The sequence below is a fragment of the Ciconia boyciana genome, chromosome 8, assembly GCF_034638445.1.
Source record: "Ciconia boyciana chromosome 8, ASM3463844v1, whole genome shotgun sequence".
NCBI lineage: Eukaryota > Metazoa > Chordata > Aves > Ciconiiformes > Ciconiidae > Ciconia > Ciconia boyciana.
In genome coordinates, this window is record NC_132941.1 from 42,742,911 (window position 1) to 42,767,707 (window position 24,797).

At 36.5% G+C, this 24,797-nt stretch overlaps 1 protein-coding gene across 6 annotated transcripts in view; it reads right to left on the reverse strand.

Annotated features, from left to right (window-relative positions):
- Positions 1–24,797, reverse strand: part of ADK (adenosine kinase) — a 299,664-nt gene that overhangs the window by 255,281 nt on the left and 19,586 nt on the right. For 3 of the 6 annotated variants that reach the window (XM_072869324.1, XM_072869326.1, XM_072869327.1), the window contains exon 3: positions 7,251–7,304. The exons of the other annotated variants lie outside the window; for them this stretch is intronic. In XM_072869324.1, the coding sequence (XP_072725425.1) occupies positions 7,251–7,304 (54 nt within the window). The remainder of the gene's footprint in view (positions 1–7,250; positions 7,305–24,797) is intronic. 6 annotated transcript variants of the gene reach the window in all.

A 24,797-nucleotide genomic window follows, 5' to 3' on the forward strand; every position in this document is an offset into this window, starting at 1 on the left:
ACCACTGTGTCATATGAGAATGAATCAACACTAATTTCCAAGAGCTGCTTAACAATAAAGAATATTCTAAAGGAGCCTATAAAGCTATGTAGCAAAGTTTTGCTTTAATATACTATATACACAAAGTAACGTAAACAGAGGCAAAAGGCTTAATTACAATGTTATATTGATACATGAATACAATTTAAAAATATCGATCCAATTTGTTTACCACCCTGTATAAGTAACCTGCAGATTACCCATTTCATATTATCAATAGCAGGATGCAAAATAAAATTACATACTATAATTAACACATGCAATCTTTCATTTTAAATTTAAGCAGATATAAAGACTGCCCCCATCAAAAAAGGCAAAAGCATTTCTGCTAAAATTTAGATTCTTCATTTTGGGAAATTTTATGCAGGACTGTGTTACCAAGAATTCATGAGATTATTTGTGTAACACGAATCTGCATTAGTGCTGTATTCAAAAGAATTGGGTGGGGGGTGGGCAGGCAGAGAACTCAAGAGAAAAATAGAGGGAGGAATCTGTAATAGAAATTTTGTAGCTAACTATAAATCATTTTTTTTGTACTTGTAAGTCAAGCGTTTATATATACCACAGAAGTTATAAAACAATGCTAGAGAAATCAAACTGCAATTTAAAGTAATTTCTACAGAGGGAGCCAACAACCCAAAGAACAGGATTAACAAAATGCATTCCAGATCAGCAGAGTTCTTCCCAACCATTAATCTCTTTCATTACATCTACATGTTTTTCAAACATCCACAGCACATCATCCAGATTCTTACTCCACAGAATTCCCAGGCATTTAATGAAAGTTTACTTAAAGTGCTTGATTACACATCATAGCAACAATCAGTGTCAATATACAACAGAATTTATATTTACTTCAGGAGAAGGTGGCAACTTAAGAGACTGATCATTCTAAATTACTATTTCTTCATTAAAAACAGTAGAAGTTTCAATTTGTAGCAATTCTAAAAATATTAGATTTTGTAAAATTGAGTATCAATTCAACAGTAGACATTTTTATTGATGTTTTCATACAAAACTCTACACCAGGAAACAGGCCAGTATGATAGCTTGATCTAAAAAAAATGAGGAGGAAATCTAAAATAAAGTTGTATGAAGATGAGAGATGGTAAGCTTTTCCATAAAGCTGGGCACCTTGTTATTGCCATAACAGTTTTCCACATTACTTCACTGCCAAATCACATTTCATATTATATACTAATCCACTCAAATGTAATTACAAGTGTGATATATTATATAAAAGTAACTGAACAGCTTTGGCAGACATCTGTGACAGGTTCACGCATCACCCCAACCATACAAATCATCTATGTTGTCAGCATATGTCGAGTAGGCCAACAAAAGATTTAAAACTTAGTATTTCTGATATTTTAGTATTTCTCCCCCAAAAAGCAATTTTCTACCCTCTTTTTTAGGTTTTTGGGGGAACAGGGTGGATAAAAAACAAAGCTATTTTAGAGAGACTATACACCAACAGGACACTAAATCCTAAAAGCAACATGTACAGAAGGATTTTTGAAAGTGTTATTGAAGATAAGCTACACCCTCTAGTGGCATAAAATACCATAGGTTGGTTGCTCCAAACAGCATGAGAGACAGACAGTTGCACCCCTTTATGTCCCCATCATTCATGCCCCTCTCACTGCATGTTGAACCATCAATGAGGCATGGTTGCATAGTAAACGGGTTTTGGGTTGAGTCTCTTAGCTTTTGTACTTAAGTGTTATGATAGTGATTTACACATAGTAACACCCCCAAATACAAGCAAACTCCACTACAATGTTCCCATGAACAGGTTCAAATCCCTTTCACATCCTCTAGCTTTCTAACACACCCAGACTACTTCTAAACCCCTACTGTAAGTTTCTCTACTCTTTCCCAAGCATCATACAGGCCCTCTGAAATCCCCAAACAGCCCTCCTATGTCTTCAAGATTCACCCTTCCAATACTCACATATATATATATATATATATATCTTGGCTAAGCAAAACCAGAACACACACAAAAAACCCCAAGTGTTAACAGATAAGTCAAAGCTGCATGAGTCACCCAAATACCTGTTCTCAAGCTTAAAAGGCTCTCTCTCCCCCTTGTTCAGTTTCACTATGAAAAAGTATTCATATAGCAAGTATGCAGCTAAGAATGAAATACCTAAATAAATTCCTCTCGGCAAATTTGCAGCAGAGCAACACATCTGCCCTCCTTTCTGACTGCAACACGTCAAACAGCTGACTGAAGAGAGAGGAAGCTTATATTTATCTTCTTCCTCTTTCTCACTTTATGGCCTTTATCTCTGTAAAAAGATACATTATGAAAGCAGACGTGGCTGTGGGGCACAAAATAGCTGCCACATTTCCTACTTTTTCCTTCAATTAACTTTCAAAAAATGAAGTGTTCCATCATGGCCAAAACTGCTTAAACAAAACAGTTTATAAAATTGTAAAACCAGCAGTCAAAGCTGTATTAAAACAAGTGTCCTGAAGCATTGCTTACAGACTCAGTGGTACCACTAAACTCCAAAAAATAATTTTAAGACTCACAATGACTATATTTTAGTCACCTATTCACACAAGCTAGTCAAGCTACCAAGGTTTTGCTACAGCCCATATTTTAGTAAAAGAGAATATTACTGAAAAACCCCAACACCTCTGCCAACAAAACTCTACACAGTGAAAAGGGACTCTGCATTGGGCATTGGGTAAACAAATTAAGTGTTTCTACTTTAACATGAAGACAACTTAGATCACACCCCATCACTTGCTGCGGCTAGCTTTAAATTTATTCTCCTCAAAAACTTTTGATGTGGAACCATAGTAAAAAAAAAAAATCAACCTAGGCATCAACACATGCACGCAAGTCTATAGACACACAAGTTTATACTTGGTTAATATGACCTTCAGTTGAAGTCATTCAGTCCAATTCCGAGAACTAAAAATAGAAGCAACTCTTGTAAGAGGACTACACAAATGGTTAGAAGAAATATTTCTATTTTGCTCTGAGTTTTTATTTATTTATTGTTCTCAGAAGGGGAAAAATGTATGCAACATTAAGGCCTCACCAACCTTATTATGTCCAAGTTTCCCCAGCAGCCTTGCAGGATGGAATTCTTTTTTTCCTCTCCTCAAAGTTACAGAGGTGGGAAACATCTCCAGGACATCTCTTCAGCCACAAATGCATGCTTACCTTGTAAAACACCTGTGCAAACTGAAGATACTACTGTTCCCCCAACTTTGTTATTCTCACTGCAGAATAACAAACTCACCAGTGAAAATAAATATGATTGCTCATCTGATTCACTACAACGTTGGCATGCTTGGCTTGATCATCAGTTGAGATGGTTTGAACTAATCTGCTTATTTTACATGGAAGCAGGCTAGGGAGCCTCCACACATTACACTGCCTGGCTGAGCTGCAGGACAGTGACCTCTACTTTGTGTGCGTTCAGGAGTTGATTGGGGTGGGGTGGGGTGGGGGGTGCATTAGATATTTCCAGCTGAATTCTGGAAAGAATGCATATATGCATCAACTTACAACTTTAGTGCTAACAAATTCCTTTAAGACAAAAAAAATATACACTAATGAAAAAAAATCACAATTTTAAAAGGCTGCTACAGTCCAAGTGAATTGGAAGCAGAAAAAAAAAAGGTGATCTTTCATACCTTAGCTCTTAAAATAGAAGTTAAGTACGATGCCATGCCTGTAAACTAACTCCAGTCTGCCTTAGTGGCTGTACTTATCTCTCTAGATAACTAAGATTCAAGGACAACAGGATCAAGCCAAGTCAGGGTGTAGCTGGCCCAATTACCTTTGGAGATAAGGCATTCATTACTGAATAAAATTTACATTTTTATGAAGAACAGCTACTTAGAAGCAATCTCTTAAGAAACTGAAGGACATCTGACAGTCAGAAAAATCATCATGATACTATTAGATGAAGAATGCCAAAAGAAGTCTTCTTTACTAGGTAAGTCAATATAAAAGCTGCTGACGTTTCAAAGACTGGAAGATAAAATATTTTAAGCAGGGGGATTTTGGCACTGAACAGGAATACGTAGAGTCTAACTTTGTATTTGACTTAAAAACATTAGGACAGGTTCAAGAGAACACCTTAGTTATAAGGGCACTGAACCTAAGAATAAGTTTATAACCAAATCAGTGACAATTACCCTAGTGGTAAGTTGTCTGGCACCATTCCCTAGAATTGGCATTTCTTTTAAATATGAAAGCCTATCTAAATATCAGAAAATGATAGTTAAGTATCTAACAACTCATCTGTAAGTTAAATCAGAGAATTTAGCTTGAAGGACTGAAAGTGCTTTGAGGTTCAACACTGTTTAATCTGTTCTGTACTGTATGGTTAAGATGGTCCAAGAGCAGCAGCACACAGCATATTAGAAAAGTTCCAAAGGTCTGTCCTGAAACAACATGACACTGACCTATGAGAGTTTTTCCCCGGTCAAGTATCCAGCGACATTCAAGATGTCAAGGTCAATGGCAAAAGCGTGTTCAAACTCTCTCATTATAACCAACAGCATGTAAATCATCTCAGAAGCTACTGTAGTGATAACAATGAAAAAACAAAGAGAGGTTTCTGTTGCAGCCTATTTGTGTAAAACTTTAGTTTTACTGAATTTGCTTTAATTAAAGGGGTTAAACCCTCCATTTAAGAAGTGACTATGCTGTAAACGTATCAGTAACTAATATGCAATCAAGTAATATGCAACATACTTAAAATAAAAAGCTCAAACAGAATTTTAGTATGTTTAAACTACTTCAAATGAAATATCTCACATCGAAAGGTTCAGTTTAATCAATATCTATTGTGCAAATAAAGCTTGTGTACACAGTACAGCTTGTACTGTCCAAAATAGACCTGTATGTCATTTAACTTGTGTTTAACCCCTCAACATGCTAGTACTTTTAATACATCTAGCTTATATCTTTTAAAATGGTCTAACACATTTAATGGGTTAATCATAACTATGATGTCCACAAGTGCTCTGTCAGAGAGAGTGCTCTACATAAAACCAATCTTATCTACCGATCAAAGGCAACTGCTGTTGCTCATCTTTTGCCTGGAGCACAACCAGTTTTAATGTCACAAGTACATTACCATGATGTACAAGTGTAAGTTAAATGTCTTTTTCCATCCTCTGAAAGAACACGGAAATTTTATTTGGCTACTAATTGAATAACTAAGGCTTTTAGCAAATAATTCTTTTTACAAAGGAATTAAATCTTTGTTACTGGAATACATTTTTACTGTTTGAAATCCATGACCTTACTGAGAAATATCCAAACTTTTAACATGGAAAAACCTGACAGCTATAGATATTAATTAATCTGAAACAGTTACCTCATCTTACACATGGATAAACTGCTTAAGTCTTTCGGGGTACTATGAAATCATGCAACATAACGCTAGTGTAATAATGGAAACAGACAATTATGTGCAAGAGCTGAAAGTTTAACATAGAAAGAAAAAAAACCTTTTTTTCATATCTAAGCATGCAGGTGCACACAAAAGGGACCAAATTCCCCACCATCTCTATCCTGAAAGGAAGAAATGTGAAAGTAATCCTAAAAATCTGCATCTTATTTGGAAATACAACTTTTATATAAATATTCCACTAGTCATCACGGAGAAGACACTGAATAAAATTATGTAAGAGCTGACAAGTGAAGCATTTTCTGCAGTCTTTCATACCAACTATGTTCAAAAAAAGCAGTTACATAATACAGATTTGAGGGATGGCAAAGAGGACATTCACATAGAATGTTTTTCAGGCAGCTCATGGAGAGCAGTGAGTGAACGAGGCAAGAAGGAAACTGGAGTTCATACACCGAGTATAGCTCTTCAGCCAGTGGTATTAACGTGCAGGAATTAAAAACAGCAGTAATAAAAGAGAAAATTACTTCACATAATGAAGAGCTCTAAGAACAAGACAATTTTTAAACTAAATCCTGAAATAAGTAGTATTATAGTATTGCTTTTATGTAACCTGTATGCTTACACATACAAGTGAGCAGGAATGTTCCAATTGTGCCGTCTTTTATTTAGTGAGTACTTTTCTCCCATTTAATAGAGTAACTCTTGATTGAACTAATTAGTCATCACAGAAAGCACACCAAGCTTTGGTAAGTCCCCTCCACTTTCAAAACATGTATACAGTTCAAAAGTCAGTAACTTGGAGAACTTCAGTATCTGTTTTAAAAGCTATAGTAATTAAAAAAAAAATTGAAGGTTTCAAAACCAGGCATACAAACTCAGAATCTCCCTCTGCCATATCTAAATAATATGCAGACAATACCTACCTTTTTACTTTGCATTTTCCAAATGTATATACACATGCTTATGAACAGTACCCAGTTTTTGCTTTCAACTCAAATGTAGAGCTTTTGTATTTTGGTACATAGTTTGCCAAAATAAAAAATAAAGGTTATTTTGCCTGAACATGGAAGCCTATCTAAAATTGGAATAAACATGAACTTCAAAATTCTTTAATTTGGGCACGTCTTTAATGAAGGAGCAAAACAGTTGAAAATGCTGTTATTGCAATGTTTGATTAAGCTTCCTATGACTACTTCTCCTGCAAGACAAAAGAATGATCTATTCAACAATGGATCATATTTTTTTCCCCAGGAACAAGAGTTTTTAGGCTACAAAATCAGATTAGCCAAAACAGGAAAAATTTCAATGTAACTGACAGGGCACTGGTGACTCTCAGCTACATTCCACACCACAGCCCAACTGTGTGATAAGAATTTACAAATGTGGGAATGTCCATGATATCACATAAGTAGGCAAGTTAAAGTAATGAGTCAATACTGAACCTGAAAAAAATCTTCCTTTTCATTTCTGCCAGATATAAACAAACATTTCACTTAGACATACTGCAGGCAGGCAGTAGCTATTAGTGTAACCACTGTCATACATAAAACATCAACTAGGATGAAAACTAAGACATTTAAATTGCATGTGTATCAAGTGCAGTTAAGAAAATTTTTACAACAAATTAATGAAAAAAATTTTACATTTTTTTTGCAACAGTTTTCAGACAAGTTGTGTAATTTGCAGTAGGCAATACTGAAGAGCAGAAGCTATTTATGAAAACACAAAATTTTTGCTTCAGGTCTTTAATAAGATATGTATGTATATAGAAAAGTAAATACATATAACATGCACGTATATCACCATAAAAGAGCTTACAGTTCTTTGTGCTTCTCCTCTGCCAAAATTTGGTCGTTTGGCTTCAGCCCATACCTTGAAAAAACCCACAAAACACAAAGCAGTTACTCCTTTGAGAATATAGCCATAAAGTGTAGTTTTATAGTTTCAAACTGGCAAATTATTAAACTGTCATATTTGTTGATTCAGGTACCTCAGGTATTGCAAAGACAGCAAAGTTTTCTAAAAAATTTATTACATGTTTATTAAAGTAAACATAACATCACACAAAACTTTTGCTTTATATCACAGCTTCAAATCATATCAGATGCTTTGGCTTGCTATATATCCAAAATCATTGCACTTCATACCATAAGCTGTACATTGATCTTGTAAATTGGATCTGACAAAACACGACAGTGAGGAATACAGACAATGTGAACATTAAAACTGTCTGTAGTGTTTCCCCCTGTATCAAATAAAACTATTATAATCAATACCAAAAACATTCTATAGAAAAAATATACTTTAAAAACAGGCTATTTAGGAAAATTTCTTCAGTCCATACAGGCAACCTCTGATGAAAGTGAGAGCGTGAGAGGAAGAAACTTTCTTTGCTAGCTTAACCTAATAGGCAATTTAATAGAATAGGTTGCCTACGCTGTCTGAATTGGAGGGAAAAAAGGAACCCAGTCCCCTCCAGCACAGGCTACTACTAGTCATGCTGCAGGCTGCACTGTCACTCACTTTGGAAAACCTTGAAGTGCCTCAGAGCAAAATCTTTTGCCACCTCAAAATACTCCACAAATCTAACTGCTATGGTTGTCTGTGGGGTTTGGTTTGTAAGCCAGTCACACGTAATGTAAGCAGCCAAAAGTCAAGTGTCCATTTGATAATCCTGCAAACAGCTAACTGCTCACACTGCAGAAGGCTCCCACTGTCCCCTTGCTCTCTGTTTTTGTTCCTTCCTCCAGTCAACTGCAGAACCATAGGTTACTCCTCCTGAGGAAAGATTCTGGTCACCAACCAACTACAATCAAGCTATCTTGCAAATTGATTTTTGCATCAAATAAACAAATAAAACGTACGTTCTCTATTCCTTATAGCATTTTCTGATTATACTCTCTGAAACTTGTTTTTTCAGCATCCATTTAAAATGCAAGCATCAACCCTGAACCCATTTTCAAGCTCACTAGTGCTGCATTCAAACATACAAGACACTCACTGACTGACCCATTTTTCTTGTTTACATATTCAGAGACTGCCTTAGGTTATTTGCCATAGTATCACGCTGACTTGCATCCATTTATCCACTTTGCTGCTAAATCCTTCATGGAGTCACTTCTAATCAGGATACAGGATACAGTTACAGGATACATCCACATTCTCCTTCTAAATGCAGGGTTTGCATTTGACTCTTAGAGCAAGCAGACTATACTGTAACATACTGTTCAATAACAGATTCAGGTCACTGGGCTTAATTAACGAGTCTTCTTTATAGTTTACCATCCTTTCAGTCTTTAAGCCACAAATTTTAACTGTTGTGATCTTACATTTACTTCCAAATCTATGTTTTATGTAGTAAACAGTATCGGGCTCTTTTTCTTTAATGAAAAAGGGTCTAGCCCAATAGCAGTCTGTTCATAATGCTGCTACACCTCCCTGATATCTCAATTCGTCATGTCTTAATAAGCATTTTTATTGATAGTAAATACTTATAGATCAGAGAAGAAGCAAAGAGCTACCAGGAAATTCTAAGAGGAACATCTTTCAGAAGTCAAAGGACACTAACTCTTCTTATGCAACTTGCACTCTTAGTTAAAATGAAGTCAGGTCGTTTGTTAAAAGGATCTGCCTGTCAGACAGATATGCCCTTGGCTAACATGCAATCCATTTTGTAAATGGAGAACATTTTACCCATTAAAAAAATATACCCGCATAAAGTCACAACCATTCTTCACTGAAAGGAACACTGCATGCTTTGCATGACCAGAAATCAGACTACTGCTGCTAGAATTGAAAACAATTTTATTTGCTGAGGATATAGAAATAAATATCTATACTTGAGCTTTTTAAAGCTTCCAGATTCCTCGTTCCTTCACTTTTTTTTTTAAACCACATTGTAACCCCCATAGTTATTTAGAGGAAAAAAAACAAATAAAACCCTTCACTACTCACTCAGACTACTAAATCAGCTACAACAGAAACCATGTAACATAATGGGAATGCTGTTTAACAGATGTGTGATTTTTGCCTTGGGTATGTTACTGACATACCACAGAGGGGTGCAGGAGGGACACAGTTGCTACCCCTGAGGTTTGCAGAATGGTTCCTTTGGTGAACCTTAGCTTACCTAATCTTTTTCACCACCACCCCCTTCTTTCACCATAAAAATAGCATTTTTCAAATATTCTTCCTTGACCCCTAAAATTGCTTTGATAGCAACTTGTCAAGGAAAAGTTCCCACAAAGGGACATGCTCGTAGAGTTCAAACTTTTATTAGTACTTTAAGACAATGCATTAAGACAGGACACATTATATTTCATACGCAGCCAAAGTATTTAATAAATTTCAATGTGCAACTAGCCCAGTGAACAGCTTACATAATATTTCCCAACATGTGTTTCGTAGGCAAGCTTGACATGTATTATACATTTACACACCTGGTATTAAACTAGTAAGTAGAAGAGAAGTAAACATACCATGGAAGTGGGCAAAGGAACTAAAGGGACCACAACTTTTTTTTTTCTTCCTATTTTCTTCCCTGTGAAATTCAAAGTTCAACATATCCTAGCATGTGAAATAATGATTATTCTTTTCAACTATCCAATACCAAACCATGATACAGTTTCAAAATGTTAATGGTCTCTTCATCACTGCTCAAGATCCTATTTCAAAAAAGGGACCTAAGAATAAAAAGATGCAAGGGTCTACATAAATATCATAGGTAAGTGTCAAAACAAACTGTAATACATTTCAAAAATTATATATTTAAACACTTTGATATGTTCTTCACAGACATTTAATCTACTGGAAGAGTAGCCAATGTTCCAGCCACCCCCTTCAAAATGGCAGCTGCACATAATCATGAAGATGGACAAATAAAGCACCCCAACTGCAGCAATTATCACACTGCACAGCTGCATACTGCCACACCCAAGCAGCGCAGCTGCCCACCCAGATACACATACCCCAGCCTCTGAGCATCACAGCTGATGGCTTCTGACAGTCCCACAGGCTGACTGTACCTTGGGTAAAACTGCCACTTTTGGAAGACAGCAGCTTTCTCCCGAAACTCAGTTCCTTATGGAATTTCTTAAGCCACAACATTCTTGGTCTAGACCTCTAGATGTCATCATATCATAGTCACTCGAACATACTCTATCCTAATCAAAGCTCAAGTGACCTAGCTGCAGATAGGAGCTAACAGAGATCATTATTCTATCAGCCGTCCTCTAATCGCAGTTTAAACAAGAAGTTTCACACTGCTTTACATTACTCTTTTCAGTGTTGAGATAATTCTTTTTAAACAGTATTCTTTCCAACCTGGTTACAAAAGGGCATGTTTAGGCATTTAACTTACCAGAACAAATGAGCAAGTAATCCCCCCACGTTTCATCAAGAAACAAAGACCCAACTCCAATTCACACTCTGCAAAAGCCATCTCTCTGTCCTTTGACTACAATGGGGCATATCGATACAGGATGTCTAAATTAACCTGCTGAGCAAGATGATTTGAATGCCTCCCATTAGTTCCTAACTCCATAACTTCAGAACAAACTGGGGATACATTTCAATGAGAAAATCTTGAAATAATTGAATTGTAATTATCAAGGATGTTTTCAATTTCCCAAGACAAAGCCTTCCTGAACCTCTCAATCTTTTTTCCTCATTTGTTTACCGTAACCAATAACTCTACCAGAACTCAGATCTTAACTTCATGTTATTTTCTCCCTTACTAATTATGTTTCCAGAACCAAATTTTATGTAAATGCAGATACATACATAATACCAAACTTAGCCCCCTAAAACATTAATTATAAATTCACAACTACATTAATCTTAAATATTTTCCCTTTCCACAAGCCTGAAAATAAAGTACCACAGACCCAGACTAAAAGATTATTGCAGGCATTCTGAGGACCAATATTACAGAGCACCAAAATGGCGTTAAGGAAATTTGGCTGTACCTACGGCTAATTATTCTCTATCAAAAAAATGCCAAGGCCACTCGGAAGAGTTTTACTGTGTATAACAGCTAGAGGTACAACTCTGACCAACACATTCTATTTGGTTATGGTGCTAGAAAAACAAAACAAAAAACCCCCCAAAACAAACAAACAAAACACAAACCCACAATGAAGGTGGCATATTCTTCTCCTCTTGCATGTATATGACTTCCCTAGCATTCACCTACAAGTTTATAATCTCAATTTCAGTTTTTGCAGAAATGTAACGTTTTTAGTAAATGTCTGCTTTTCATTTTTTTAAGCATACTAGACCCTGTAAGTTCAGCTCTGACTTGTGCAATGCATTTTAAAAGATCCTTCTGAAATTGTAATTCTACCACTCAATGCTTTTTTATTTCCCAGCTCCTAATAGGAGAGAGTATGAAAATTAGTGTGCTTGGACCGTAGTCAGCATTTTTACAATAATGCTCTTAATGTAACAAACAGCCATAAGGCATGGTTCCCTTCAGGCAGCATACAATTTTACAAAGCCTTAACCAAATTAAAAAGAAAACACAGCCTACACTGAATATGTACTGGAGAAAAACTCCATATGAATATCAAGTTCAGATCTGCTCTACAAACAAGAGTTTCCTGAAAAGCTGGTACAACTCATCTGGTCCCAGGGCCCAAAATAAAACCTGGTGATGAGCAATCAGGTTTAAAAAATGGCAACAGATCTTCATAGCTTCAAAGTTAATTCACCTTTCAAAATTTCTGACTTGAATCCACCAACATAAGCAAAAACTTACATAGAAACAATAGCTAAAAATTGCACAGATATCAAACTAAAAATCAGCACAGACATATACACTGCTGCTTGGGCCAGAAGAGCCAAGACAAAATCTCTGTCATGCAGGCTACCCAGAAACAAAGAGGTAGACAAAACTGTATACACAGAGTAATATTTTCATCAATGTTTTCAAGAATACTTGTGAAGGAACAAGACACTAGAGATCAAAGCATTTTTTTGCATTAACCATCAATGTGAGTAGTCAGCATAAAAAGAAAGATTAAAACTATTTCAGTAATACAAAGTTGCAACAGTAAAGCACCCTAGAAAGCTCCAAACATATCTGTGCAGACATTCCTCTGCCTTGTTTAATGTACAAATATGAACTTTTTGCCACAGTGCACAGTGCAAACTTTTTGCCACAGGCTCTGACTAACCTTGCTCCCCTTTAAAAGCACTTGGGCTTTGCTATTGCATAAGCTTATTGTACTTGACATGCTTTGCTGCAGTTACTGTTTTAAGTATTTCCCAGATTGATTAAATGGAATGTATGAAAGGATAAATTTCCAATATGTTCTTTGAACTTTGCAGAAAAGTCATCCAAAAAAAAGAAGAGAGTGCGATTTCTCTGTCAGAGATGTAAAGCATGTTGGTTGTATTAACTGGACAAGACAAGTAGAATTTATGTTATACTATGCTATGCTTCATCAATAAAATAAAAGACCTTTTAGGACAGAGCTCTGCAGAAGCATTTCTTCATAAATTTTCAACAAAGCCATCAAGAAACCTTAAGGAGTACAGTCGTCTTGTATTTCTGATCAACCTAAAGAAGTTTCTGTAAGAATGATTCAGCAATTATGTTGCTTCAACTTTCAAGGGATGTTAAGGCTACTTTCACTGTTCTAAAAGAAGAAATGCAGTCCTTTTTCTGTTGTTTTTTCTTAATTACTAATCTTGTAAAACTAGGACAACCAGCCTGCGGGACATTGGTGCTCACATGTTCTTTTTCAGACTGTATTGACTGCTTTCTACCAAATGCAGTTAACATTCCACAAGATCTTTCAGGTCAGAAACACAGCCATGTGTGAACCTGCTACAACAGTGCATCCTCATGAGCATTTACAGACCAATGCACACAACAAGCCCAACAGAAGCTCCCAAAATATTTCTAACACATCAGATTTATGGGGGATGGGGTATAGAAGGTCAGCCTGTTTCTCAACTTCCATCTGCAATTTAGCAGACAGAATGAGTAATGCTGCCATAACTGCTAATGCTGTTTCTTCTGACTTCATCTCTACAGAGATCAAAAGGCAGTAAGTGAACTGCTTTTCCTACAGTCGTAAAATACTACTTAAAGCGAGGCAATATTTCTGCATTTTTGACAAGGCAACAGTTGCTTAGAAATTTCAGTGAAGTCTAATGTAGCCTTACTCTTCTGATTAGCCTAATAATCTTTTTCATGTACATAAATATGGAGTGTAAGTACCATGACTTGTATTTGTTTGGATCATTAGTTTAAGCTTGCTAAGCTAGATTCTACAGGCTGTGCATTTTCTAAATCAAGATGAAAACAAAAAACCACAACCCAGACCACACCTTATGTATGAATTCAGCAGCCAAATTCATCACAGACCAGATGAAACCAGCTAAATCAAAGTTGTGTGTAACCGGCACATACATACACCCTAGTCCAAATATTTGTTTTAAGACATCTTTTTCTCCCCATTAAAAAACAAAAAACACCACAAACCAACCAGTAAAGGGCTTTGATTCATATCCTGAAAGTCTCAGTCTCTTGCCTGACTTGCACTGTTTTTATTCCACCAGTTTAATACATTTGCTTTTTCATTTTTTCTGTAAATTCCTCTGTTGCTTTGCTATAGTCTGTCAGCTTCACCATCTGAAAGGCACCACACTCCCCATTCCCTCAAAATTTCTCTCCCCTTTAGCCTCTCTCCTATTCCATAACAGGGCAGCTTGTCCCACCTACCTTTTCACATTCTTTCTTGGCCTCAAATTGACAGCAAAACAGGGACCCCTTCTATGTTAATTTCCAGTTTCAATGACATCTGATCATCATTCACTGTTACTCTAGGATGACCTTGTACAGGTTAGACAATTTTAGAAAAAGTCGTTACTGAGTAGATACTGCTTTGTTGGCAAATACAAAACACAAGTCCAGAATCTCTTCCTTGAAAAACTGAAAGATTAAAGAGGGATCGTATGATAGTAATACAATCCCAAAGAAAACCTGCTTCCAGAAAAATTTAAGTTTTGCAATAGTCCACTTATACCAACAAAAGAGGAAACTGCCTAAAAGATTTTTCAGACATCCCTTTAGGACAGTATTAGGGCTGTGAGAGAATGCACATCTCAGATTGACTTCAGCATGGATCAGCACTAGACCCAACACTACGCCACACATTTATGAGTGATCTAGAATTAAGTACAGTAGCTACTGATTAAATCCATAGATGACAGCAGACTGGCAAGGGTATGTAGTAAGAACAGAACATTCTAGCAGACAGTAAGATGAACCCATCCAAACACAGTAACTTCAAAATACAGACAGATGCAGAGACAAGTAGGTAAATTAAAAGACTAAAAATATGGACAGAGGTAAGGCATCCCACAGAGTAGTAACTTGGAGAGGGGGAAAACCAGGTGTCAATCTGCAGCTAACTCAACCTGAGCTTCCAACTTATGTCAAGCATTGAAGTTCACATCAGTGAACTACTTTAATATAGAAACAGGAAAGAACAAACAAACAAAACAAAATGAGCAAAAAACACAGAGTGAGCAGTCAGCCTCACTAATTATTTCATCCCCTTCCATTTTTAAACAGAAAAACATGTAGCTAAAACATTTACCTTGGGAAGAAAAAATGTAGGTAGGAGTAAAGCACACACTAGTGGTAATGGGAAAGAGACATGAAAAAATAGTAATAGAAGGGTAAAATACTTCTATCTAAAGACTGTTGAAAATAAACTACTTCATAGTTATCAACGGCAAAGAATCAAGTCCAGCTAGGGAAAGAGCATGTAGCATTGTCCTGGCAGAGAATTACACTGCTTAACAAAGCAAAAGCATCTGCTTAAGGAAAAGTTTAAGTGCAACTCAAACCACAGATCTTGGTCGTTTCATTTATCAAAAATTCCAGACTTTAAACACTGCTACTGGAATAGAAATGTCAGGGCTGAGAGAATGAAGGACCATCTTGGAGAACGCATGGAGGAATTTCTGGTGTTTTCATTTTCACCCTGTCATTAGTATCCGGTTCCTGTGTACTAGTATTACTGGAGTCTTATTGGCTGCATCACATCCTATATAAACCTCTTTTTCAGAAAAAAACCTTGGAATTTCTGGGTGAAAGGGATCCCAAAAATATTGGCAGAAAGATTTTTTTACCACAATATCTATTATGAAAATGAAAGATGGTTTTAAATTTCAACACAGAACTTAAAATTACACTCCTGAAACCTAAAAGAAAAAAGGAATACAGTTATTGATGTCATAAATTAGAAGTATTTTGTTTCCCCAATTTCTTGCATGGACATGATCATTAATTTAAATATAAACATTACTAGGTATAGTTTTTCTTGGTGTTTTTTCTTTGGGTTGCCCCCCACCCTCCTGCCCTTGATCAACGTTTTCCTAAATAGTTGTTTCTAAGTTATTCAGTGTAATAAAATAGACTCTCCACTGATAATATGGTTGGAAATCAGGACTTTAATCAGCTATTAATATTGTAAGACAGATTTAAAGGGCTTTTGAAATTGAAGTCAAAACAATAATAGGTTTAAATGATTAAAAGGAATTAAGAAAGCCAGGAAAGTCCAAAGCCTGTTAATCACCAGACTCTGGAAAACTATGATCATTTAATAGGGTCAGCCCTATCACTCTGGACTTAAGCATATACTAGTGGCCTTGTCAAAACACTTTTCTTAAATTTTTAGCTCACTAGTTTATAGTTAAGACATCTAAACCTTTCTGGTATACAGCTAAAGAAAAATGTTTTCTCAGTAATAATTTTTTAAATATCTGACCACAAGCACCTTTTTAAAAGCTGTACACACTCTGTACTTTTTTTTGGAAATTGCTACTCTGAATTCTATACTCATTACACTCGTAGAAATATATTTGGTGACCTTTAGTAACTTCATCAAGGAATAAAATATTAATTCAATTTGTGCAGAACTGTAGGCAGTTCTGCTCATAGACTGAACTCCTTAACATATTCTTTTAATATTATTCCTTTGAGCCTTCAATATTTAAACCCTTTCTTTAGTCATACCAGTCATTTTGCACTGTTTCTGTTCCCAAATCATAACGTAGCCCTTACATACCCATTTTCTTCAACCAGAAATAAACACTGGTTTGTAGTTGAATTCATTTTGATTATAAACACAAACCAGCTTTCACAATCTTGCATTAAAGTTTCATTTGCATAAAAACTTCCCAAAAAAGCCAACAAAAGTAACATGTACATAATCCAAACAGTAATAAACTGAAGGGTTCCTGTTCTCTTCCTAGTTATCCACAATTACTTGCTATTATCACTTTAAAATTTATTGTTCTGACCAACTTGTACCAGTTCTACAACGCATCCTGTCAGCGCTAGTACTGAAAATCCCCAAATACCTTGTTGCTGCATAAGGAGCTCTGCTTTGAGAAGAAAATTGTAACAAAACATCATTCAGGGAAGGCAGAGTAGTGTGGTTGTAGACACGACCCTGAGATTCTCCTGGTTAGATTTATAGATTATTTTAATGATTTCTTCTAAATAAAGACCCTCTGTATGCCATATATGAATAGCACTGCTAGCTACTCAACTGAGCTTCTGTCCTGGTTTCAGCTGGGATATAGATTAACTTTCCTCCTAGTAGCTGTTATAGTGCTGTGTTTTGGATTTAACGTGAGAATAATGCTGATACCCTGATGTTTTAGTTGTTGCTAAGCAGTGCTTATACCAAGTCAAGGACTTCTCAACTTCCCATGCTCTGCCAGCAAGGAGCTGCACAAGAAGCTGGGAGGAAGCACAGCCAGGACAGCTGACCCAAACTGGCCAAAGGGCTATTCCATACCACATGACGTCACGCTCAGTGTATAAACTGGGGGGAGTTGGCCAGGGGCGGCAGCGATCGCAGCTCGGGGACTGGCTGGGCATCAGTCAGTGGGTAGTGAGCAGTCGCATCACTTGTTTTTCCTGGGGTTTGTTCCTCTCTCTCTCTTTATTGTTTTCCTTTTCATTACAATTTATTATTATTATTATCATATGTTATTTCAATCATTAAACTGTCTTTATCTGAACCCACCAGTTTTCTTACTTTTACCTTTCCGATTCTCTCCCCCTTCGCACTGGGGGGGTGGGGGTGCAAGCAAGCAGCTGTGCGGTGCTTAGTTGCTGGCTGGGGTTAAACCACAACAGCTTCTTTATGCTTTAAAATAAATCCTTCATCATTTCTTCTAAGGAGAAGGCAGACTTGTAAAGCAATGTGCTTTACGTGTCACGATGAAGTTCAATAGGCTCTACTTCTACAATAAAATACAGGTTAATACTTTAGACAAACTAACAAAGGCAGTAACATTACACCATTGCAAACATAAACCAGCAGTGTTAGGCTCCATCAAAATGCAATACATTTCATAACAGAATTACAACTTTGACCCCATGCTAGATCTGTTCTGTCTCTATGAACACAACTTCTAATACAACTATTTTAATATCTCTAGTACAGAGAAAGAAATGTCACATCAATAAAAATCAATTAAGACACAGCAAAAGACAATTATTCTCCAGTGAAGAACTCAAACCACAAAGTCAGCCCAGAATATTACTTTTAAGCAAGAAAATCCTCCAAAAGGAGGATACTGGAAGTGCTGAGGCTGTACTGAATCTTGATTGACCTTAAATACTTTACTGTCTTAAAAATGCTAGGAATTGACCTAGCATCATTCATAGGGACACAAAGAAAAAGACTGGTATATCATAATTAATGCAAAATGCACTGCTCCATTTAGAAATCATGAGGAAACTAACAGCAAGTCTTACATACCAGTTAAAACTTTTTCTTACTTATTTAAAAAATATAGTTTAAGATTTATTCTATTTTCCTTTTTCACAACTTTATGGATGTCTTTCTGTTTGTGACAGGCTAGACAAAATTCCATACTATTACTGCAACCTAAACGAGTCTTCATGCTGCCTAAAAGCTAGATCTCTTCCATCATCTGTGTCTGCATCTGAGCACTTGTTACAGGACAGTTCAGCTCACAGAAACTTAAACAGAGAATTGTCAGGGAGTTCATGTGCCTTAATTTGCCTTCTCTAAAACTGATTTTTAACACTGACTAGAGCAAACAGCAAGCTACAGACAAGCATTGCAGCTACTGTGAAATTCCAGCCATACTGAAAGAATGTATCCAAGCCACTAAAGGCACCAGCTTCATTGGAAAAAAGTGGCATGTGGAAAATGGCAGAGAAGTTTCTTTGCTGCACTGAAAATTTTAATTTCATCCTAAAAAACGAAGGAGCAACACCAAGATGGAGATTCAGGGACGAGCTCTTGAGAGATAAACTCCTTGCTCTGCTACCCACTAGAGGATCAGACATACCGAGAACAGCAATTACTGCTTCTGGGAAGCACTGTTCCTCCCTTTTGCCTCTAGCCATAGCTACTGTTTTGTATCTTAACCCTTCACCCACAGTGGTAGCCGCAACATCAAGCCCAAACATCCAAGGATCTGGCAGAGGAAAAAAAAGGACTGAGGTATTTGGACAGTTCCTGCCATTTACAGCCCAAAAGAGCTTCCCCGCTTCGGCTGAATAATAGTTTTGTCCCAGGGCTGGTTGTAGAAAAAGGTGTTTGGAGCATTTCTAATTTTGTGAGTCAGCAAAAATTTGAAATTCAAAATATCCTCCTATTTTCTAAAGTTGCCAGGCTTCTTTTATTAACTTTTTACCCCAATTTACATATAAAACTTAAAATGTCCTACTTTTGAAAACAAGTCAGCTACACCTCAGATGTTCTTAGCTAAAGCAGGAATCTGTAGTTGGTGCTTTCAAAACAATGAAAAGCTAGCAATTACTAAAGCAACTTAGTCATCTTAATTAATTTGGTATTTGAACAGTGGAATATGTTGATACAACTCTACAGTTTGCCTTAGCTCATATATGCTAGCCATGTCCCTAGTACAAAAGCTGCTAAAGAAAGAAGTCAGTGATTTTGCACAGGCTTGCAAAGGGGGCAAGATTAGGGGTTTGGGTTGTTTTTTTTCCCTTAAGAAGATAACTAATTCCCAGCCCACAACCCTCTGAAATGTGATTTCCAACAACTCCATGCTTGTGGAATTGCAATCTCGATTAAAAATACTACAGACATTGAAACTGAAACCATATCTAATCAAGATACACATCCAAACACTTTACCTAATGTAGACCAACTAACAGTTGCATTCTGTTTAGTACTTTAGTTGTTGTTTAGTACTGCTGTACTTAACATCACAAGCACAATTCAAAACCAAAATAGCTTATACCAAATTCAAAATACAATTCAAAACCAAAATAGAAATACACTGGAACACACTCTTGCAAAAATGAAGTTATAGCCATCAGATTTAGGGGAAGGTCTTCAATCTCTTTCCCACAGACCAACTTTACAAAAAAAAGTTCCCAAGAGACACATGAAATTCTGGAACACTTCACCTCTTCTACTGGAAGGCCAGGGAAATACAAATATTAGAAATTAAAAGATTTACATTGTAACTACAGTTCTTGTCTTGAAAAAGAACAGATAAGCTATGCTAGCTTGAAGCCACATAAAAAACACTGGGATTGAATATCTGCATCACCATGTACCATTTTTGTTTTTCTGTTGACTTAACATCCATAGTTAAGGCTGCATGTCACCTTTACTTGGAGGGGTCAGGCACTGAATTTGGTCATAGTTTCCTTTCTCATGAGGGAAGATGACTGTATGCTTCCTGACTAGAGCGATAGCATAATTTTACGGTGATCTTTATTGCCTATCTTCCTACCAGCGGAAAGCTCCTCTTGCCTAAAAAGAATAAGAACCAGCTTCAACATGAAATAAGTAGCCTTAATAAGGATTGAAAAAATGTCCATGGTAATAATTTGTATTTCTATAACTTCTTGCTACTGTTCACTTGTTACAGCTTGTCATATTAGGCAGTCGTATGCTCCCCTTTACGCTTTGTCACGTGCATCTCAGATTCTTACACTGAAACTCAATCACTTTTGCTGTCACTTCACAACAAGGGAAAAAATGCAAGAAAAAAAATCACTGGAGCAAGCTGGAAAAATAATCACCCAAAATTGTTTCGCCACAGCTCCCTAGTCTTCATCTGATAATAGGACAGACATAAAACCACAAGTTTAAAGTAGAACTAAAAAATGAAGATAATTTGTATGTTAAAATTAATTCATGCAGCTTGCAAAGACACAGAGCTTTTCTGAGTGCAATTTTTGAGTTGTCCTGAAAGATATAGCATTGCTTTATAGGATTTAGCACAGGTTCAAAATAAGACTCTAATGGCATAGCAGGACAAACAGCACTAACATCTACACCAGTGACTGATGAACTCATCATTGAATCTCATTATAATAATTAAAAAAAAAAACATACAACACTTTCACTGAAATATTCTACTACCCTATTAAAGGGGGGGAAATCAAGGGTTTGTGAAATGAAAGACCTTTGTCCCCAGCTCTGCATTTAATCTGAACTTATTATGGAACTGCAGGCTTCATGAGATCCTAAAGTCCACAACACAGACCTGGTCTCCAGTAACTTGGAGTACTGATGGTTCTGCCCTGACAAAAATAAAGTAAAATAGCCCTCAAACAGCTGGTTTACCCTTCTCCCATCCTTGACTAAGGGAAAACAAGAAGACCAGTAATTAAGAGGAAGACAGGCTGCCTCTGCCCTCTCCCTGTGGCTACAGCAGAGACCATAGGTCCAACACTCCAGAAAGGAACAGGACAAGAAGAGGCAAAGCACAGAGCAAGCCTGGACATGGGTACATGACGCAGAGAACAAGCATAGTATCAGGCATCAACAGCAGCATAAGCACCCCATAACTTAGGTTACACTTAACAGTAACACTGATGTAGATTTGCACATTGTTCAGGAATAGCCTGATGAAATAGCAAGTTACTAAAAAGAAATGTTAAAAATTAGTATTTCATTTCAAGGGAAGGACAGAATCCCTTTCATCTTGATACACATAACTTGGGAAGAAAAGCTATTGAGACTGGAAATTGCCTGACCTGAATGAAGCAAAACCAATCAAGTAGTAATGAGCATTATAATTTACTTCAACTAAAGTTTTTAAAAAGCTGAAGGTATTCCAACCACTTCAAAAATGCAATCATTAAAAAGTTGTATTTTCTAAGAAATGACAAATCAATTTCATCTACAGTAAAAAAACTGAGAATGTGACAAATAATTGTTAATTTTTGACTGGACTTGTCTATTCTTCAATTCACAAGTGATCAAACTATTTCACTATATTAGTATAGTAACTAGAAAAAAAAAAACTCTAGACTTTCCTATGCTGTTGGAAATCTTGGGCTGGAGAAGCAGGATGAGAATGGAAAACAATATTAAAATTGCATCTTATTACCCTGTAATTAAAAAGAATTACTTCAACCATACCCAGAACATGAATCACAATTTTTATCTACTGTATCCTAAATAAAAATCAATCTTGTACTTGTGCAATCAGGAAACTCTAAGATGAAAAGTTTTTCAGTATAAACAGCAAGTACCACTTCCAAAGAGAAAGTTTTAACGTCTGGTTTTGGATCAACTCCAGTTTTCTACTAAGAAACCCAGCTTTTTCCATCAAAGACATCTTCAGCAAAGGTCTTTTCATTTCATATTATTGCCTAGTTAAAAACAGAGACACTTAATTCATAGACCTCTTTCACTTAAAGTTCCTTGTTTGCATTGAGGAGGCAAATGGAACCCAGTATTTCATCATCTCCTTGTAATGCAACTCCCGACGTTTTGTTAAACAAATTTTTACTTGGGAGTGAAGGGAAAACACAGATAAGCTGTGTGTGTGTGTCAGTCCATCATGAGTCTCAAGGTTATTCTAAAGAAAACAATTCAAGAACTAGACATGTTCTATTGACATGTATTAAATTAGCAAGTTTTCCGAAGAAATTAAAAACTAAATTATCAGGCTTGTAGAAAGCTCTAATTATGTTGTCAGGAATGCTACCAAATTTATAGGCACAGTAGTACTGAGAGGACCTTTTGAAGACAGCCATCATTACCCTAAGTTTTTGCAAGCAAACACTTAAGTTTTTTTATAATTTACCAGGAGTCAGATGATGCAATTTGGCCTAACAGTTTCAATAATGTTCTATGGTCAGACCCTGAGATAAGCTAAGAGATACAACTCAAAACACAAGGTAATAATTAAGAACCCTCAGCTGTTCAGCTTCTCTGCCAAATGAGCCAATGCAGCAGATACTTTTAGTAGCAGTCTTTCACAAGGATTAATGAAACAATGGAACATTATATAGCAAACTCTCTTCCAAAAATAAAAAAAAAGAAGCAGGTAAATTTTCAGGGACAACAAGTTTTCAAGTTACTACTATGTACTTTCCATACATTCAGCACTGTATAGGACAGATAACACAATGCCCAACTCAAAGCAATACAAAAACGCATTAACCTGTCCCAGAGGGTTGATGAGGCACAAAAAGTCAAAGTAAACACATTAGTGAAACTGAAAAAGATGTAAGTCTGGGGGTTTTTTCTCCCACTTAAATCTGGCAGCAAAGTCCAAATCTGCAGCTTGTGCATTCTTTCATCCTGCAACCTCCTAGTACAGAATCACCACTTGTCTTTCTCAGGCTTCAAGCTCACTCCAGCATGTGTTTTTGGGGAAGGGCTTGTTTTGCATTGAAGCCCTAGGACTGTGTTGAAACCTGAGTTTGGTGAACAGACAAAGAATCACTTCTGATTGTGTAAAAGCTATTTAGACCCTTAGCCACTTTATGAGAGTTAACTGCATGAGTGGTGTTTTGATTTTTTTTGCTATGGGAAGTTACAGAGGCTTCTGTTAGATACAAGCAAAGGTAACAAACTGAAATTGTTGAGAATAACACATGGTAGAATGGCTTAAGTCACAGCTATACAGACCAACCTATATTTAATGCAAGTAAGCAGATGTTCTTCATTTCAGCTGCTTCTGAAACTTTTTCCTAATTTATAATCCAAATTCCCACGAGTGGAAAAAAAGATCAAATATGTACATCTTCACTTCCGTCACAGCAAGCACTAAAACAGCCTCAAACCATAAAGTTTAATTTACCAGATGTCAACATTGCTCCATTAGTAAAGTTTATGCTTAACTAATCCATCACCCTCCAACTCTACTCTGCAGTGAGGAAAGGTAGAGAATGACCAAGCATCTTGGAACCTCCAGTAATGACCCAACCACTTTCAATGCTGCAGACAAGTTGATAGCACACTGCAGGAGATCCATACCCATACTTGTGAAATTACAGATCAAAAAGCATTTCTTCCTTCAGTGTGATGATATTCCCTTTTCATACATTAACCATCACCACCACTCCAAAACACAAACACACTTCGAAGATCCCATTCATTCTTCCTCTCCCATTTCTTCAAACCTGTTTTTCCAGTGAAGAGTAAAAAGAATATAAACCCATTTCTTGGTTTACAGATAGTTTGTATTTACAACAGTGTCACAGAGAAGGCAGGGAAGAGAACCAAGGAGCAGATGATACAGGGCATGAAAGCTATTAAAAAGTACAGATCTTTGCTGAGCACGTTCAATGAACTTATACAAAGATTGCCATAGACCCTGATTTTAAGGAGGGAAAGAAAAAAAAAACCACACACAAGGAGAAAAAGACTTGGTTGATTTGACAACCGATAAGTAAATCAAATAGCAACTTGTAATCCTGGACAATGATGGTGATCAAATAATCAGTCTGGAGATGACAAATATAATGGAATTTGACATCCAGACTAGTAAACATACCTCACTTCATGAGATCATGGCACTCTGGTGAAGAGCCCAGAAAATAGAGTAAAAGAAAGCAAGAAGCATCTTTAACCTTGATGTGAGAAATAGGACATATATCATAATTTCCCCTGTATCTCCACTCCTTTTTAAGAGCGTGGGCTGAAAGATATTTGCATGCTTATACAGGTGCTGGCAATTACAAATATTTTCCTTGCCTTCCCACTGGCTAATTAGGGAAGATAGAAGGTTTTCACATATTTAGACATTCCAAGACTACCATAATTATTCTGTCAACATTAATTTGTCAATAATGATTCCCTCCACCTTCTCAATTCCTGCAGTCATAGACCCAAATGTTGGACAACAGCAAGAGAAGATTCGTCCATTCTGTGAACACATGCTTCTCAACCACTGGATGTGCACTTGAGGTGACAAGTAATGACCAGATCTCTACAGCCTAAAAATTAACTGTAGTTAGATAAATGTCAAAAACCTAAATTTTGGGGGAGCAAAAAGGGGGAGCAATGAAACAGATGCCATCTCCTAACTTTTAACAGCAGGACATTGGGGTATTTACAGGAGTCAGCAGTACTG